Raw genomic sequence first — 17,614 nt, 5'->3', positions numbered from 1 at the left:
AGCCCCCAGTGACAGGCTCCAAGCCCAGGAGGTGCTGCTGGGGAGAAGAGGTTCTCAGGCCCTTCCCCCCCCCCCAGCTGCTACGCACAGAGGAGGACGAAGGCCAATGGCCAAGGAAGCCTGTGGCTCGCCCTGGCCTGTGGGCACTTTCCACCCAGCCCCACGGATCCTGGACGCCCACGGCTGCAGCTGCCTCCCCGCCTTCCAGCTCCTCTCGCCGTTTAGGCTTTACTCAGTTGTGAAAAGGCTTTTGATGCATAAAGCGAAGCACTTAGCAGAGAAGCAGGTTTTTAAACTGCTGCACGGGGAGGAGGCGGGAGGGGGAAAGGAGCGGCAACAGCAGGAGGCAGCCTGGAGGGGCTTCAAAGCCCACCCTCTCCAAGGAACACCCCCCACTGGGATCTCCCGCCTCTCCCTTTGCACCCAGAGGGGAAGCTGCCCACTGGGTCGCCTCCCCTTGCCATGAGTGGGGAGGAAATAGGGGCTGGATGTTCCCAGGGCTTTGAGTGGCCTCTTGAAAAATTCAAGTGTTCTCTGCTTCCCGAAGGCAAGCCGGGGGAGATCCACTGTGGCGCAGCGCAAGCAGATCATCGTTTTGCAACACGAACCACTCAAGTACGGGCTCACCCAAAGGAATCTCTTGAGTTCATGAGAAATTCTGCCTCAGCAACAACAAACAAATGTTCAAAGCACGAGGGTCCAAAGAGAAATCAGGACCACACACAAGTCATACAGTAAGATCTCTGGCAGACAGACTGTCGACAGGTGACTCTTTCCCCATAACTGAACTTCCACGCTAGAAAAGGTTTACTCTGTTTCCTTTGCACCGGCCATAATCTGGAGGCCGGCTCTGCTCTCCTGCTGCCTGGGGCAAGGCGGGGGGCCCCTGCAGGTGGCTCTGAGCTCCCCCCCCTGTTGTGAAAATGCTTCTGCTGGTCCTCCGCAGGCCCTGAGGGACCATGCCTCTCCCATCAAGCCCTCTCTGGCTTTCCTCCTCTTTTTCCGTCGGTCGCTGCAGCTTTGGGCTTCTTAAAAAACAGCCGTAACCCACCTCGGATGTCCCTGAGACAGGCAAGGCAGGAATGCTTAGGAACAGAATAAGCTCCCTGGGTAGCCCCGCAGCCTGCCCCCTTGCCGTGGGTCCAAAGGCTTCCTTGGAGCCAAGGGATGCCTGTGTCTGGGCTGCAACACACCCTGAAAGCTCTGCGTGCAAAAACAGGTCGAGGGAGACCTTGGAGGGTCGCCTGGGGCGCTCATCAGGTAATGTTGGGGGCCACCCCAACCCTTCTCCCGCAGACTTTGATTCCAAACTTTGCAATTGAAAAGACACAATTTGTCACCGTAAGGTTGCGGAAATTTAAAAGCCATAACCATCACACAGGCCAATAGATTAGGAGGCGGAATGGCATGATTAGAATAACTATGTGCTCCAGATATTCATCTTATTAAACTTAACGGTTAAAAAAGCACTCTCCCCTTGCCCCCGCCCCCCCCCCTGGAGACTCGGCTTATGGCTTCCGCTCTCCTCCCAAGGCCCATCCATCACCCTCTTTTCCTCCCCCCCCCCCAGGAACCAGGCCTGGAATTACGAACCGCTGAGCGAGAGGCAGAAGTTTTAAATTAAGTATTCAAAGGCGGAGGTGAGCCGTGAAAATGATAACAGGGGTTGTAAGGCAGAGAGGCGAGATTTACAATCCCCTGCGTGGGGGGAAGCTGTGACGGATCAGCACCGGGGTGGGGTGGGGAGCCAAATGAGGAGGGGGCAATGAATTTTAAAAGGCAGACGGGTCAGAAGTCCTGCCAGTTGGAGTGATAAAAGCGAAGTCGCTGAGAATCCGGTGCTGCCATTAATGTCAGCCGTCTTGTATATCTTATATTTACAGTATACACACGCAGAGCGTGGTCTGCGTGCGACAGGCTCGCCTTTCAGTCTGGATCCTGCAGCCTCACCGAAGAAGTTGCAGAAGAAGTCCAGCGGCAGGCGGAGAAGGTGTGGCTGAGATGGTCCCCTTTCCAAAACCTCTGGCGACCCACCACTGCCCATCCGTGTCTGCAGCCAAGGGTCTGACTCTGCAGAAGGCAGCTGTTGAGCCCACCTCTTCCCCAGCCTCTCAAGCCCCTGGCAGATGGGGAGAAGCTTCTATGGGACCCCTTTGGAAGGGAGCTCCCACCTTCCTCTCCACAGAAAGCCAGGACCCCTTGCCTTTTGCCCAAGGCAGCTTCCCTTGGGAAAGCACTCAGCCCAAGAGGGACCCTCACCCAGCACATGGCACCCCAGAGCTCGAAACCTCCCAGACCCTCGGGCAGGGAGACCAGTCGCAAATCCCCACTGCTGACCCCGCCAAGAACAGGGCTGGAATGGCAAGTTCCCACCAGAGAGGGGTGGTGGATGAAGATGATGGACGCCGCCAAAATGGTGAAATTACCTGGGGAAATCAGAGACCAGGAAGAGAAGAAATTGAAGGGGGATTGGGAAAAATTATAATGTATTTAAGAGAACGTTGTAAACAACTAAAAAAACACACCTTGGTAGAATTAGAGTAATGCTTGTAAAATACAATGGGGAAATGGTTAATAATATTTCTAACAAACTAGAGAAAATAGGATAAGCTGAAGGAAAAAGGGATGGACAACGGAAACCAGGGGAAGGCGGTGGGAAGTCAAGGGAATCCTAAATGTGAAGGTGAATGATATGTTTAAATTGAAATTTGTTATGTAAAATCTAATAGAAAATATTTATATGTATAAAAAGAATGGTAAGTCCAGCAGCCCTGAAGAGAAAGGGAGGATGGAGCAGGGAGGGGAAGGGGCTGGCCTCTGCAGCCTTCTCTGGGGCAGGCATGGGCTGCTGCTGGGGCTCTCAGCCCAGGGACCCAGCCCGCCCACCCACCTCCCTGTCGCCCACCCAGAGGGAGGCTCGCTTCCAGCCGTGGGGCTGGCTGTCAAGGCGGCCGAGCGGAGGAGCCTTCAAGCCCACCGAGTGATTGACAGGGCTCGCTAGGTAAACGCGCCAGCACTTGCCTGTCACGCTCACGACTCATCCTCTGACAAGTATCTATTAGTACCAGAGTTTATACACATCTCATGTCAACCCCCCCTGCTGGCGAGACGGCCCCGGACGCAGCATGGACACGGCGGGAGGAGGAACGACTGGGGAGCTAGGATTTGTCTAAACCTCTCCCTCCGCTTCCCAGAAGCTGCCTGCTTGGGGGGCTCCTCCTGAAGCATCAGATTCATTGGGGGGGTGTGTATGATGGAGCTTTTGAGGCCTCGCAGCCCAAGAACCCGGCAGGGTTTGTGGCAGCTGAAGGACCAGGATGGGGCAGAGTCGCATCTGACGGCCGGCCTCGCTCCTGCGCTCGGTCTGGGGTCGGAGAGCGATGGGGCACAGCCAGGAGCCGGCGAATTCTGCAACCCGAAATGCCGCATGCAAGGAGAGAGGAACCCCCCCCTGCGGCCGCCACATGTGCAGCTTATCATTCTGCCTGCGCACCTGGCCTCCCTTTGTGTCTGTTTTGGGGAATGCTTGTAGCTGCGTTGATTCAAAGGCTGCCCCTCTCCCAGGTGAATTCCGCTGGCGTTTGTAAAGTGATAAGCATTGCAGATTCTTCCCGACACAATCTGGTTTCTCCTTCCCGGCCCCCAGCTGGGGAGCAACTCCACATGTCTACTACCTGCCCAGGGGGATTGTCGCAGATCCAAGGCAGAGATCGAGAGGGGCAGGCACAGCCTGCTGAGGAATCCTGGGGGAAAAGCGTGGCATCACCCCCCTGCCCAATTTGCAGGGACAGAACGGCTCCTGGAACCCAAGCCTCAGGCCCAGAAAGGTTGGCGGCAGCCCCACAAACCGGCCCCTGGTCCACAGGCTCTCTTTGCCCAGGTCTTCTCCTTCCTTCCTTCCTTCCTTCCTTCCTTCCTTCCTTCCTTCCTCTGAAGCACCAATCCTTTGCTTAACGAAGTTGCCCCTGTAGCTCTACCCCGCTCCTAGAAGGAAGACCTTGTCTCTTGTGTGAAATAAAGGAACAAAGGAGGAGGAAAGTGACTTCTCGCTGCCTGCCTGGGACTGAGCCAGGCCTCTCTCATACCCTAAAGCAGTGGTTCTCAACCTGTGGGTCCCCAGATGTTGTTTGACTACAACTCCCATCATTCCTAGCCAGCATGACCAGTGGTCAGGGGTGATGGGGGTTGTAGTCCAACAAAGTCTGGGGACCCACAGGTTGAGAACCACTGCCCTAAAGGGACAAGGATGAAGGAGAAAGGGACACAAGTCTCTCAAGGGATGGGGAACCCTGACTCCCTCAAGGAAGGCCAGAGTTAGCATCAGGAGCGCCAAGAACACCCACCTGGGCTGCCCTGGACCAGGAGAGGAGCAGGTGACCAGGGAGCACCTTGAGAGCCCTGCAGAGCCTGTGGTGCCAAGGGCAGGAGAGGGCAGGCAAGGGAGGCAGGAGCTCAAGAAGCAGCGCTCCCCCCCCCCCCCGTCCAGAGGCCTTGGAGGTCACCTGAGGAACGTGGGCTGCACCATACTCAGGAAGGCAGTGAGCAACCTGTGGGGTTGGCTGCACCTGCACAACCAACTGGCCGGCCTCAGCATCCCAACAGTCCAAAGTAAAACCCTGTGATGCTCACAGATGCGCCCCTCCAGGGGAAGGGAAGCAGCACTTGTGAGTGAGGCAAGAGCCCCTCCTCAAGGCCCACCTCTGAGCAGATTTCACATGTGATGGAGCCACAGCAGAAGCAGGCTAGTGGTTTGGCCAAAGCTCTGTCTCCCAAGGGCCCCAGCTCCTAGAGAAGCTCCAGCAGGGCGTCCCACCCCCCAGCCAGCCCCAACTGAGAGGGAGGGACAGAGAAACTGAGCCATCAGCAGCAGCACACCTGGGCAGCCCCGAACATCTGAGGGATCTTGCTCATGGAAAGCCCATAAACAATCACAGGGAAGCTGCAGAAGGAAGGCCCCCCCAATCCCCTTCAAAAACACTGTCCATCACCATCTCCCAGGACCACCATAAACTCACTTCCTAAAGAGAAGCCCCACCCCCAATAATCTCCACTAACCCAAATGCCACTGGCTGCAGCAGCACATTTCCACTTGCTGCGTGGGGTGTGGGGTGTGTGGGGTGTGTGTGTGGCGTCTCCCCCCCCCCCTTGGAGGTACTCAAATCCAACCCAAAACGCAGCAGAGAAGCCCTTGCAGGGAGAGCAGCCTTCAAGGAGACCCACAAAGCGCCTTTCGTTAAGCAAACTAAGCAACCCTGCGAGATCCTGGAGGGGCTCTGGGCAAGGCTGCTTAATGCACTGGAGAGAGACGGAGCAGAGAGGCGAGGGAAGGGGGAGAGAGAGAGCTCAGGGAGAGCCAGCCCAGCCAGCCAGCCATGGACCGCTGCAGCGCACAAGGCGAGCCCCATCACAGCTGGGGGGGTGGGGGGAGGACAGAAAGGGTCTCGTCTTTGGGTCGCCGTTTGGCTACTAAGAAGGAAGAGCCAGGCAAGCCGTCATCACGAGGCATTAAACCACAGGCTTGAGATAAACACACAAGGGCCAGCCTGCAGGAGACCTCAAAGGGGGGGCCTGTGCCCCCTCCCTCCCGAGGCTCAGAGAGCACCTCCCTGAGGTCCCAGGCGTGGAAAGAGCGAGCCAGAGGCCTCCCAGGGCCGCGATTTGGCTGCCCTTGGCAAATGGAGGAGCGCAGCACAACATGGCCCAGCGCGACCTCGGAGTGTGCGAGAGCAGCAGGCATCAATTATAAATAAAGAGCCGGCACAGATCCCAGACCAGCAGGGAAAGGAGCCGTCCTTGCGGGGCCCACAGAACCAGCCGCCTCCAGGGGGCTGCTCTGGGAGCCCCTGCCTTTCCGAGGCCACAGACCAGCACACCCAGAACCCCCGCCTACGTCATGAGGCAGCAGCCCAGTGCCAGGAGGCCACCCCCACCCCACACTGCTGATCGGTACCAATTCCCTACGCATCTCATTGATCTACTCTGTCCTCAGCTTTAAATAAAACAGTCGGGCTCTGATTGTCGAGGGATCAACAATTCTTTTCCGCTGGGGGCTCCTAAGGCATCGCTTCCAAATGGGATATGCCAAGGGCTGGGGGGGGGGGCACAGAGAGCCCTAGCAGGGCAGGAGCCACAGGGCTGGGCTTTGGGCTCCTTCTCCAGACCCCCACATGGCAGCTGCCATGCTGACCCACCTCGCAGGGTTGCTGTGAGAATGGACTTTGTGAAGCACACGCAGTGCTCTCAAGGGACTCTGCAAGTGCCAAGGACTCTTCTAAATTAAAGGGAAATGCAAACCCTGTTGGAAGGGCTGGGGTGGAACTCAGCTTGTGTTGAAGGCTGGCGCATTTGCATGGGGGAGAAGGCTGTTTCCTCGACTGCCTTCCTGACCTGACCTGCCTTCTTCCTTCCTTCCTTTCTCTCTCTCTCTCTCTCTCTCTCTCTCTCTCTCTCTCTCTCTCTCTCGTCAGACACGGAGCAGTGAGCACGGCTCTTGGGAGCTCCACTTTAGTTAGCTGGAACTAGGATCTTTCCTGTCCAACCGTTTATTTCCTACAATAATCTCGGCTTTCTCGTTTTACATACTCCGAGTCTCAGTGCGGTTACATCAAGGGTGAAACATGCTCCTCCAGGCAAGCGTTTCAGTGCGCTGTTCGACTTCTGCTGATGCATTTAAACTCCAAATGCCATCAGGTGATGCGGTTCAGCTGGGCGTGCAGATACAGGAAACACAAAAACCCACCTTAAGACATTGTGGGCTGGACTGAACTAATGCAGCCGCAAGCCAGCCAAAGGGCTCCAGCCAGCGCAATAGAGCTTCCTTCCCTCCTGCCCCAAATCCACGGGGGGGGGGGGGGAGAGCAGGAGAATCCCCAGAGCAGCAGACAAGGAGCGGGGGGGGGGGGTGGTGTCTTTATGGCAAGCAGAACTGCTTGTGCTGATACAGAGTCATATTAGCAAAAGGCTCAATCCCACCCCCCTAGTTCCCCTGCCCCACCTTGGAGCAACAGCCAGATCCATCAAGAGGCCTGAGACCTTCTGCTTAGAGGTCCAAGGACACCTGAGGTGGGAGGTGTAGCAGAGCTTGAAGGATGCTGCCCATGGCCACACCTGAAGGGATGCTGGTGGCCTGACGCTACCTGGGGCTCCCAAAGGCTGCCAGAGAAAGATGCTTTAGGCCGGTGTGCTCTCGCCTCCCCCCCCCGCCTCCTTTACAAAAAGGAAAAGACACAGGCCTGAGGTCAGAGCTTGGGGGGGACACACCAAGAAAAGCCTCTGGGGGCAGCACAGGCTGAGAACGGGGAGCCAGTTCTGGAAAACGGCGCCTGAAGACCAGCCCCCACATTTCCCAACACAGCTAGATCTGTGTGTCAGCTTGCACTTCCGGCCGTGCAAAGACGCCTCTGTGTTCTCCCCCCAAATCTACCTGCTCTGCAACCAAGGAGAGAAAGCAGCTTAATCCCTGGTCCATTTCCACAACTTCTCTCCCCCCCCCCCCCCGGCCAGGACACAAGACTAGGGGCATCTCTTTCTGCTCACGCATGCAAGCACACCATGGCAATTCCCCGCTTCTCCTCAGGAGCAAAAAGGGAGGCAGGTGAGGCGCATGGAACATGCTCAGCCTATCACGTTAGCTGGTGGGAAGCCAAAAGCTCCTCCACACGCAAGATGTGCATGGCATGCCAGTGGCAAAGCACAGTCGCCCCCAAAAAGGCTGGCAACTGCAGGGCGAAGCGGGGTGCTCTTCTCCACAAGAGGACAACCCTCGTGGGAGGCGGGCGAGAGTGTGCCTGTGCCAGGGACGTGTGATTGATTATTCCTGCCACTTTCTGCACTCGACCCTCGCCTATCACACCCTTATCTTATCAGGACAGGCCTGATAGCCTGCCTGGAAGCTGGAGAGACCTTCAAGGTTGCTGATCAGGATCAAACAAGCGAGCAAGCAAGGAGACAGTGACGGAGCAGAAAACTTATGGGGGGGGGAGAGAGAGGCAGGCTCCAGCTCCCCCTGGGAGGGCAAGAGAATCCCCTGGGGGAACAACACCCACCCAGGGGAGGGGGCCTTGGACAGTCCCCTGGGGGCAGCCTTGCCAATCGCAAGCCACGGTTGGGGAGGCGGCATCCCTTGTCCCCCTAGAAGCAAATGAAAAGCAAATGTTAAGCTGAAGGCAACATGCCACGAGGAGGTGGGTCAAATCCTGCTGCCCTCCTTCCTTGTGCTGGGCCTCCAGCCCAGCGGCATGAAAAGGTCAGAGGTGGTCTCTCGGGATGGGGGTCCCAACCCACTCCCAGATAAAAAAACATGGCCGCGAGGTGTGTTGTGGGTGGGGAGGAGGGAGAGATTCAATATGAAACTGTGGCGGAGGGAGACAGAGGAGCGTCTCAGCTGGACAAAGGCAGGGCCCTTTGCGGTGGACATTCCGGCTGGGCTTACGAAGTGCAGGGATCCTGCCTCCTGTGTGAACAACATATTTGTGGGGAAAGCCAGCCAGGAGCCATCCGGCCAGGCCTCTCGCTCCCAGAAGAGGCAGCCGTGAGCTTTCCTGCCTTGGGACCCTCGGTGGCTGGGCTGCTCTCGCCCATCGCTGCTTTGCTAAATGGCGGAGGAACCGAGGCCTGCCAGGAGGCGGGAACTGTGCCCCCCCCCACCCGGAAAGCAGCCGCCTTCCCCCCATGGCTTGCACAAAGGCCCCTTTGAAAGCCATCCCCAGAGCGGCAGTGGCAGCCGTCCAAGTGCACAGGCACGCAGGTGGCATGCAAACCAGCTCCAGCTGACCAGCCCTGGCCCAGGAGAGGAGTCAGCCAGCTGGCCAGGGCAAGGTGCCTGGGCAGAGGTGGTGGGCGACTCCTCCCTCCGCCTCACCCACCAGGAGGGCTTGGCTCTGGCAGGCTGGTGGAAAATCACAGGAGAGAGAGAGAGAGAGAGAGAGAGAAGGCTTTGGTCCAGTCCACTCCCCCCTCCAAAACAAAAAACCCCAGAAGGAAGCACAGGGACTCAGTTGTCCAAGAACAGAGCTGGCAAGGGGAGGACTGAGTTCACTGCTAGGACCCCCCATTTGCATCTTGCCCTCCCCAAGGTCTGTCTGGGGGTGGGGAGAGAGGGGACAGCCGTTTTGACTTCTCTTCTCCACTGAGCGCATCAAGGCCACAAAGCAGCCAGAGACAAGCATCCTTGTCAAGCCTTCAAGCGCTAGCTGGGTTGCAGCAGTCCTTCCCGCCCCATCAATGCCTCTGTTGTCCTGGGCAAGCCCAGTTCTTCCGCTGCTCTTGGGCCTCCCTTTGGGAAGACGGATGCTGGATCCCAGAGGGCTCCAACTGCTGCGGCAGTTTCCCAGGAGAAAGGGCACCTCTGGGCACGTGCAGAGTACGGCCCCACCGTGATCCCCGAGTCTCCCCCCTCCCCACCAAGGACAGCGGCAGGACAAGAGGAATGGCATTGAACTGGCTTGAAACCTGGCACCACATCGCAAGGAACAGTGGAAGAACAGGCAGCAGCAGCAGCGCAGGCTCCCTTGGGAGAAGCGTCTTCCCATCCCAAGAGGAGAGCCGGCTTTCTGGGACGCCCCCCCCCCCGGCTGCTGCCTCCCTCCCTCCCAACTTCTGGCTGGGGATGATTTACTTGGGTCTTCAGGAACAAGTCACCTGCCCACCGAAGGGCTGCTCACAATCGCCACATGCCGGGGAGGCGCTGGGCCAGCTGAGTTACGGCACCCAGGCGGGGAGCGGTATTTATAGCAGACCATAAATTTCCTTGACTCCTAATAAGTTGAGGTAATGGCTCATACTTTAGTGCTTTTTGCTGTGATTTCCGAAATGCCTTTTAATTAGGAGGAAATGGCAGGCTGGGCTCTGCAGAGACGCCTGATCTGCCACACCCACCCTGCACCCAGCCCCTCACCACTGATCTCCACATACACACCCCAAACGACAACCAGGCCAGGAGGGACACATGGTGCTCCGAAGGCACTTGCTGAGCACTCCCAGCCAAGGCAGGCAGCAGCAGGGCAGGCCAGCAAGAACAAGGGCCAACCAACTGGCTCTCAATGGGTTTGTCAAAACAAAACAAATTCCTTCCAGTAGCACCTTAAAGACCAACTAAGTCAGTTCTTGGTATGAGCTTTCGTGTGCATGCACACTTCTTCAGATACGAAAGCTCGAAAGCTCATACCAAGAACTGACTTAGTTGGTCTTTAAGGTGCTACTGGAAGGAATTTGTTTTGTTTTGACTATGGCAGACCAACACGGCTACCTATCTGTAACTGGATCAATGGGTTTGTGTGTGTGTGTTCGCTTGCTGCTGCCTCCAGGGAGGAGCTTGCTCTCCGCATCTCTCCTTGGCTCACAAAGCATCTGGACCAACATCCCTGCCCACTTTCTGCAGGACAAGGGGCAGGGCCCATACTTGACAAGCAGGAAGCCCCAGACTCAGCCCCCTGGCAGCTCCAGGCAAAAGGGACCTTGGGAGTCCAGGGCTTGGAAAGACCCTGGAGATCGCTGTCAGTCAGAGGAGACCAAGCGGGGCTCAATGGAGCAATCCATGTCCCACTCTGGCATAAGGCAGATTCCTGAGACAACCGCTGCTCAGCTGGAGAGTGGCACTGGGCAGGTGTACAGCAAACAGCAACTAAATTGACCTGCCAGAGGACCTCAGGAGGAGGAGGAGGAGGAGGAGGTGAAACACCCCTGGGAAGGGACTCAGAGCCTTGAGCCCAGGTGGCAGCAGCCAACACCCATTCAGGTGAGGGTCCCCCTCCTGCCAACGCCAGCCCTTAGGAGGAGCATCAAAGAAGCCCAGCTGCTGGAAGAGGCCAAGAGGGGACCGTCTGGTCCAGCATCCTGCCTTTCAAAGGGACCACCCACAGGCTCTAATGCGAAGCCCACAAGCAAATCATCTCAAGGCAACGGGTCTCTCCTACAAATGGTATTCCGTGGTTACTAGGAGCACAGAGCCTTGGCGACTGGGAGCCACGGATGCCTCATGCCCTAGCAGGGCTGGCTGCTGTTAAGGTGCCCTGAGATTCTCACACAGTGGTTTTTCAGGCTCAGTTCTCCATCTGAAAAATGGGAATAAAACCACAGGCTTCCTCGCAACAGGTTTGTTGCAAAAGACTAGCAAATACACTGCAGAGATGCGCTTTGTAAATGCAGACGGAAAGTGAGCATTTCAAGGGTAGCTGGGCTGTAGCGGACCTGCCAGGAACCGGATGGGACACCCCTGGAAAGCCACTGCAAGCTCAGGAAGGACCCAAGAGCAGAACCCCCTCCCTCCGTTTGGGAGGGCGGGCTGAGCCCCTCGACCTCGCAAGAGGGGAGGCCTTGCAAGGAAGCCCTGGAGCCCCTGGCCAGGGTCTGCCTGGAGAAGCAGCCGATACAATGCAATAATAACCAGGCAGAGAGAAAACAGCCAGCGGAGGAAGAGGAAATTTTAATTTCAGAAATCAGTTTGGATTAGCCACACTCTGGTGCAGCTGTGGCACAAGAGGCATCCCAGAGACCTTGTCAGGGGCGCAGGCGGCAGCATCAAGGGCAGCAGAGAGGGGCCCAGGCTCTGATGATCACAGCTAAATCTGGCCTAATTGAGACAGATGAAATGCTGGGCTGCCTCTGGGCTTTGGCCCGCTTCCTCTCCCCACCTGACTCCCATAAGTGGGAAGGGCCACTGCAGATTAATAGCAGAGCACCTGCATGCAGAAAGCCCATGGCTTCCCAGCTGGGACTAAGAAGGTCCCCTGACCTTTGCCCCAAACCCCGCAACCCTACAGACTTCTCTTTGGTGTGATCCAGCAGAGATCTTTTGCATTTAGTTTTGCTGTCAAAACAGGGCTAAGACAAAGATTTTGTCTATATCTTCCACTTGGCTGGAAGAGAAGACAGACTTCTCTTGCTCACACAACAGAACTTTGCTCATGTTCAGAGGGGGCACTCTCTTCTCTGCCCACTGATGCCCCAGGGCTTTGCTCTGCCTGGGGCACCTGCCTGCCCAGCCCCCAGCAAAGCCAGGGACCCATCAATATTTCCTGGAGAATCCAGATGCAAGGCAGACAGCCCTGTCCACAAAACTGTGTGTGGCTGAAGGTTCAGTGATGGAAGGCGGGTGGCTACCCAGCGGGGAGCAGGCACGGGGGGGGGGGGCGGGATTTAATGCCAGACGCTGGTCAGTTCTGCCGCTGAACCTTCACTCACCTGCAAGCACTGTGCTAGGGTCATGGGGTGGGGGAAGACCAGAACGCCCCAGCCCATGGACCATACTGGGAAGAAGACAAACCCACCCACTCAGCCTCAATTCACTGGAGAAACCCCCCCTCTTCTTGCCCACCCCCTTTGCCTTTCCCCCTCCCTCCCCCCACCCCACCAAGGCAGAGGGGAATATAGGCCACTGGGCACCAAAGGCAGGGGGCAACCCCAGGAGCACAAGTTGTGCCCTGAAGAGATGAGGGGGCCCCCAGCTTCAAGTCCTACCCCCCCTCCAGAGCCAGCTCCACCCAACCACCCTCCCCAGGGAGGAGCCCGCAAGGGATTCAGCCCCAGAGGCACATGGGCCACTAGTACCCCCAGAGGGGGCAAAGGGGCGCCTCAAGGTCATGGCACAAACTCCAGGGCCACCCCAGCCCAGCTGTGCCCCAGCTGCCGTTGGCTGATGAGGACTCAGCGCCACTTGAAAGAGACAGGGGAAAGGATGCAGCCCACCCAAAGGAGCAGATCCACCAGAGCCCCCTCCCCCTCAGCCTCACTTCCCAGGAGGGTTAGAGGAGGGCACTAAACAAGCCTGGGCACAGCAGAGCCCCAAGGGGACCCTTCCCCAGCACAAAACTCTGAGTTTCTCCCCACCACCTGGTCCTTCACAGCCACCTCCTGGGATGTGCCCCCCACCGGCGCCCCGGCGGATCCTGCGTGCCCCACCCGGGCGAGCGAGACCCCCAGCAGCCTCTCCCAGCCCCCTTCTCCCCCACCCCCAGTCCCGGGGCGGGGGCTCCTGCCTGCTCCCTTCGCCCGGCCCAGGCGTCGAGCGGCAGCTGAGCTCAGCAAAGCGCTGCTCCGCTGGCCGCGTGCCCCGTTAACCCCTGGAGGGAAGCGGCGCAGGAGGGAAGCGGGGCGGCGGCGGCGGCGGCGGCGGCGTTAAGACCAGCGAGCGAAGCCTCCTGCATCACGCTAATGCTCGGCCCGAGAACACGATGCGTCAGCAGCAGCAGCGGCGGCGGCGGCGGCCCATTCCCGTGCTGACTGAAGGACAAAAGGATGCGCGAGCAGCCCCGGCTGCTGCTGCTGCTGCCGCTGCCTCCGCTTCCTCCGTTGCTGCCTCCGCCGGCCCCGGGAGGCGAGAGGGGCGCCGCCGCTAGAAGATGGTCCCGGGCTGCTCGGCTCCTGCCGCCGCCGCCGCCCCCGCGCGCCCTCCCCCGCCGCCGCCGCCGCCTCCTCCGCCTCCCCCTCCGCCTCCTCCCGCAGTCGACGGGCGAGCGAGGCGCTGAAGGCAGCAGCAGCAGCAGCAGCAGCCGGCGCGGCGGCGAGCGGGTGCCGCAGCTCTCGTCGACCTCGCCGCGCCGCCGGGGGGGCGCCCGGCTGGCCGCCAGCCCCGCCGAGCCCCGCTAAGGCCAGCGCCCCGCCCGCGCCCCCGGGCTCCCCGCAGGGCGGGCGGACGGACGGACGGGCCGGGGCCGGCGGCGGAGGCGCAGGAGGACGACGGCCGGCCGGCGCGGGAGCAGCTCGCTCGGGAGCCCATGGAGCAGCCGCCCCCCGGGCAGCCCGCCGCGGCCAGCGCTGCTCCGCCTCGTCCCGCTGCCGCTGCGCCCGGCGCCCAAGGACGAGGCGCCTGCCCGCGCCTGGCCAGGCTCTCCCGGGCACCGGGCATCTGCCATGGACCTGCATAGCTGGCCGGGCCGCTCCGGCGGGCGCGCGCCCCTCTAGGAGGAACCATTTTGCCTGCCTGCCTGCCTGCCGCCCCCCCCCCTCGCTGAATCGCCCGGTCCGGCCGAGACGGGATGGCGCACCCGGGCTGAGCGCCTCGAGGGGACGCACGGACGGACGGAGCCTGCCAGCGCAGAAGGAGCCCCCTCGCCGGATCGCACCCAGCAGCCCTCTCCCTCCTCCTCCTCTTCCCCTCTTCTTCCTCCTCCTCCCCCCTCCCTCTCCCCCTCCCCCCCCATCTCCCCTTCCGATGGAGAGCGGCGCGGGCAGCCGCGCGCTCCAGCCGGGCTAAGCGGGTGGGGGGGCACTTCTCCGTTCGATGCCGAATCCCCCACGATGGTGAAGTATGAACGTGCCACACCATGAAGCTCTTGTGGCAGGCAACTGCGCACCACGCCTGGAATGCCGCCCCGCTTGCCGTAGTCTACCTCGTGGCGCAAACGTGGCTGGCGTGCGCAGTGGCGGCCGTGGCCGGGCCGCAGAGCTGCCCCTCGGTGTGCTCCTGCAGTAACCAGTTCAGCAAGGTGGTGTGCACGCGGCGAGGCCTCTCCGAGGTGCCCCAGGGCATCCCCTCCAACACGCGCTACCTGAACCTCATGGAGAACAACATCAAGATGATCCAGGCCGACACCTTCCGCCACCTGCACCACCTGGAGGTGCTGCAGCTGGGCAGGAACGCCATCCGCCAGGTGGAGGTGGGGGCCTTCAACGGCCTGGCCAGCCTCAACACCCTGGAGCTCTTTGACAACTGGCTGACGGTGGTGCCCAGCGGGGCCTTTGAGTACCTCTCCAAGCTGCGCGAGCTCTGGCTGCGCAACAACCCCATCGAGAGCATCTCCTCCTACGCCTTCAACCGCGTCCCCTCCCTCATGCGCCTGGACCTGGGCGAGCTCAAGAAGCTCAAGTACATCTCGGAGGGGGCGTTCGAAGGATTGTACAACTTGAAGTACCTGAACCTGGGGATGTGCAACATTAAGGATATGCCCAACCTCACCCCGCTGGTGGGCCTGGAGGAGCTGGAGATGTCGGGCAACAACTTCCCCGCCATCCAGCCCGGCTCCTTCTATGGCTTGAAGTCGCTCAAAAAGCTGTGGATTATGAGCTCCCAGATCAGCCTGATTGAGCGGAACGCCTTCGACGACCTGACGGCGCTGGTGGAGCTCAACCTGGCCCACAACAACCTCTCCTCTCTGCCCCACGACCTTTTTGCCCCCCTGAGGTACCTGGTGGAGCTGCACTTGCACCACAACCCCTGGAGTTGCGACTGCGACATCCTGTGGCTCTCCTGGTGGCTGCGGGAGTACATCCCCACCAACTCCACCTGCTGCGGGCGCTGCCATGCGCCCTTGCACATGCGCGGGAAGTTCCTGGTGGAGGTGGACCAGACGGCTTTCCAGTGCTCGGCCCCCTTCATCATGGATGCCCCCCGGGATCTAAACATCTCCGAAGGGAGGGTGGCCGAGCTCAAGTGCCGCACGCCTTCCATGTCGTCCGTCCGGTGGTTGCTGCCCAACGGGACGGTGCTGAGCCACGCGTCCAACCACCCCAGGATCTCCGTCCTCAACGACGGCACCTTGAACTTCTCCCAGGTTTTCCTGACGGACACAGGGGTCTATACTTGCATGGTCACCAACGTGGCGGGGAACTCCAACGCCTCGGCCTACCTCAACGTGAGCACGGCCGAGCTCAACACTTCCAACTACAGCTTCTTCACCACCGTGACGGTGGAGACCACAGAGACTTCGCCCGAGAACATCTTCCCCAAGTTCACCAAGCCGGTGCCGACCACGTCCACGGGCTACCAGCCGGCGTACACCACCACCACCACTGTGCTCATCCAGACCACCAAGGCGCCCAAGACGGACCCCGCCTCGGACAACCACAACGACAAGATGCAGACCAGCCTGGACGAGGTGATGAGAACCACAAAGATCATCATTGGCTGCTTTGTGGCCGTGACGCTGCTGGCGGCGGCCATGTTGATTGTCTTTTACAAACTTCGCAAGAGGCACCAGCAGCGCAGCACCGTGGCAGCCGCCAGGACTGTGGAAATAATACAGGTGGACGAGGACATGCCGGCCTCCTCAGCCTCAGCGGCGGCGGCGGCTGCCCCCACTGCTACGTCGGGGGTATCAGGTGAGGGGGCAGTTGTACTGCCGGCTATTCATGACCACATTAACTACAACACTTACAAACCTTCACATGGGGCCCACTGGACAGAAAACTGCTTGGGGAACTCTCTCCACCCCACGGTCACTACTATTGCCGAACCTTATATAATTCAGACCCACCCCAAGGAGAAAGTGCAGGAAACGCAAATCTGACTCCTCCCCCCTCCTCAAGAAATTATTAAAAAAAAATAATGCAATAGAATGCACAAACAGAAACAGACATCAACTTTTGTACAGAGAGGTGGGGGCGGGGGGGACAGTTTTTTTCTCCTCTTGTATATGCTTATATATTAAGTCTATGGGCTGAGATAAGAGAAGCAGATTATATTAAAAAAAATGTAAAGACCCCCCCCCCTATTTTCTAACTTGTAAGTTCTATTTAAAGGGAGGCAGCAACTACAACCCCACCCCCCCGTGCGCCCAATCCCCCAAACAGCAGCAACAAAAAGGCGAGTCAGAAATTGCCATTGTGACTTCCTGGAATAAGATCTATTTAAAGCGAAAGAAAGAAGGAAAAGGCAACAGTGAAGATAAAAAAGAAAACCACAGAACCAGGGACTAGCAGGGGGTGGGATTTGTCCTTTTTAGAAGATGTTACTTAGAATGCAGTAAAAACAAACCCGTTTCTATAGAGACACACTTTTCTTAAAGCCCTGGAAAAAGAAAACTCCCCGTATTTACAGAGCTATCTTACAGGGGGGGAAAAGGGGGGGGGGAGCGCACCAAGAGTTTGTACTGTGCCAAAATGTTACAAATGCAATAAAAAAGGTCGTTTTTAAAAAAGAAAAAAACAGCAGCAGCAACAGAAGGACCATTATCATAAGGGAACGAAATACTTGTATTATCAAACTGCAAAAAAATCTAAACCAGCAAGAGCCTGCCGCACCTCCTCCCAGCGAGGGTGTGGTGGACGTGGGGCCGACCATGTGGGGGGTGGGGGGCAACCCCTGAGGAAGTGATGGGCCGAGGGTGGGGGGCTCCTTGGCGTGCCGCCCCCTCCTCACCCGCGGCTGGGAGGAGGAAGAGCTGCTTTGCGCCCAAGCAGGCCGCTTGGTGCCTTTCCACTGCACCACATTCCTGCGGTGCTTCTGTTTAACCCTCTGTGCGCAGGGTCCAGTGCGCAAAAACAGCTTTTTCGGGGGTGGGGGCGGGCGCGGGGGGCGGCGGCGAGGGGAAGAGAAGAGCAGGAGGACGTCTTGTGCGGCCGCCTGGAGGACAACCTCGCATCAGCCTCGTGCGCCGCGATGGGTGCTTGCGTGTCGGCTACCCTGTGGGCAATTTGACATATGATTGTAGAACCATGAACCAATTTTGTGCTTTTCGTTCCTTTCCCCCCTTAAGGTGGAAGTGAGGGGCAGGCGGGGGGGGGGGCGAGGGCTGCTCCTCCCTCCTCCGTGTGGGGCTGGGCTCTGGCTGCGAGGGAGCGAGTGAAGGGCACATTCCTCAGCCCTCGTCCTCCTCGCCCACTTCTCAAAAGGCAAGCAGAATGCCACAGGAGGGAACTGGCAAAACTGGCATCCTCCGGGCAAGGAGTGCGGTTTGGA

At 58.9% G+C, this 17,614-nt stretch overlaps 2 protein-coding genes and 1 long non-coding RNA gene across 3 annotated transcripts in view; 2 read left to right on the top strand and 1 right to left on the bottom strand.

Moving 5' to 3' along the window:
• Positions 1-17,614, top strand: part of LOC309352046 — a 413,396-nt gene that overhangs the window by 86,547 nt on the left and 309,235 nt on the right. The gene's annotated exons all lie outside the window — the stretch shown is intronic.
• SND1 (staphylococcal nuclease and tudor domain containing 1) overlaps positions 1-17,614 on the bottom strand; it is a 224,164-nt gene that overhangs the window by 11,486 nt on the left and 195,064 nt on the right. The window lies entirely within an intron of this gene.
• LRRC4 (leucine rich repeat containing 4) lies at positions 13,789-17,222 on the top strand. The gene has a single exon (XM_081879339.1). It carries the CDS (start codon positions 14,262-14,264, stop codon positions 16,221-16,223), a length of 1,962 nt encoding a protein of 653 aa, XP_081735465.1. The 5' UTR covers positions 13,789-14,261; the 3' UTR covers positions 16,224-17,222.

Source organism: Podarcis erhardii, assembly GCF_964252035.2.
Source record: "Podarcis erhardii genome assembly, chromosome: 10".
NCBI lineage: Eukaryota > Metazoa > Chordata > Lepidosauria > Squamata > Lacertidae > Podarcis > Podarcis erhardii.
This window is presented reverse-complemented; position numbering and strand designations above follow the sequence as displayed.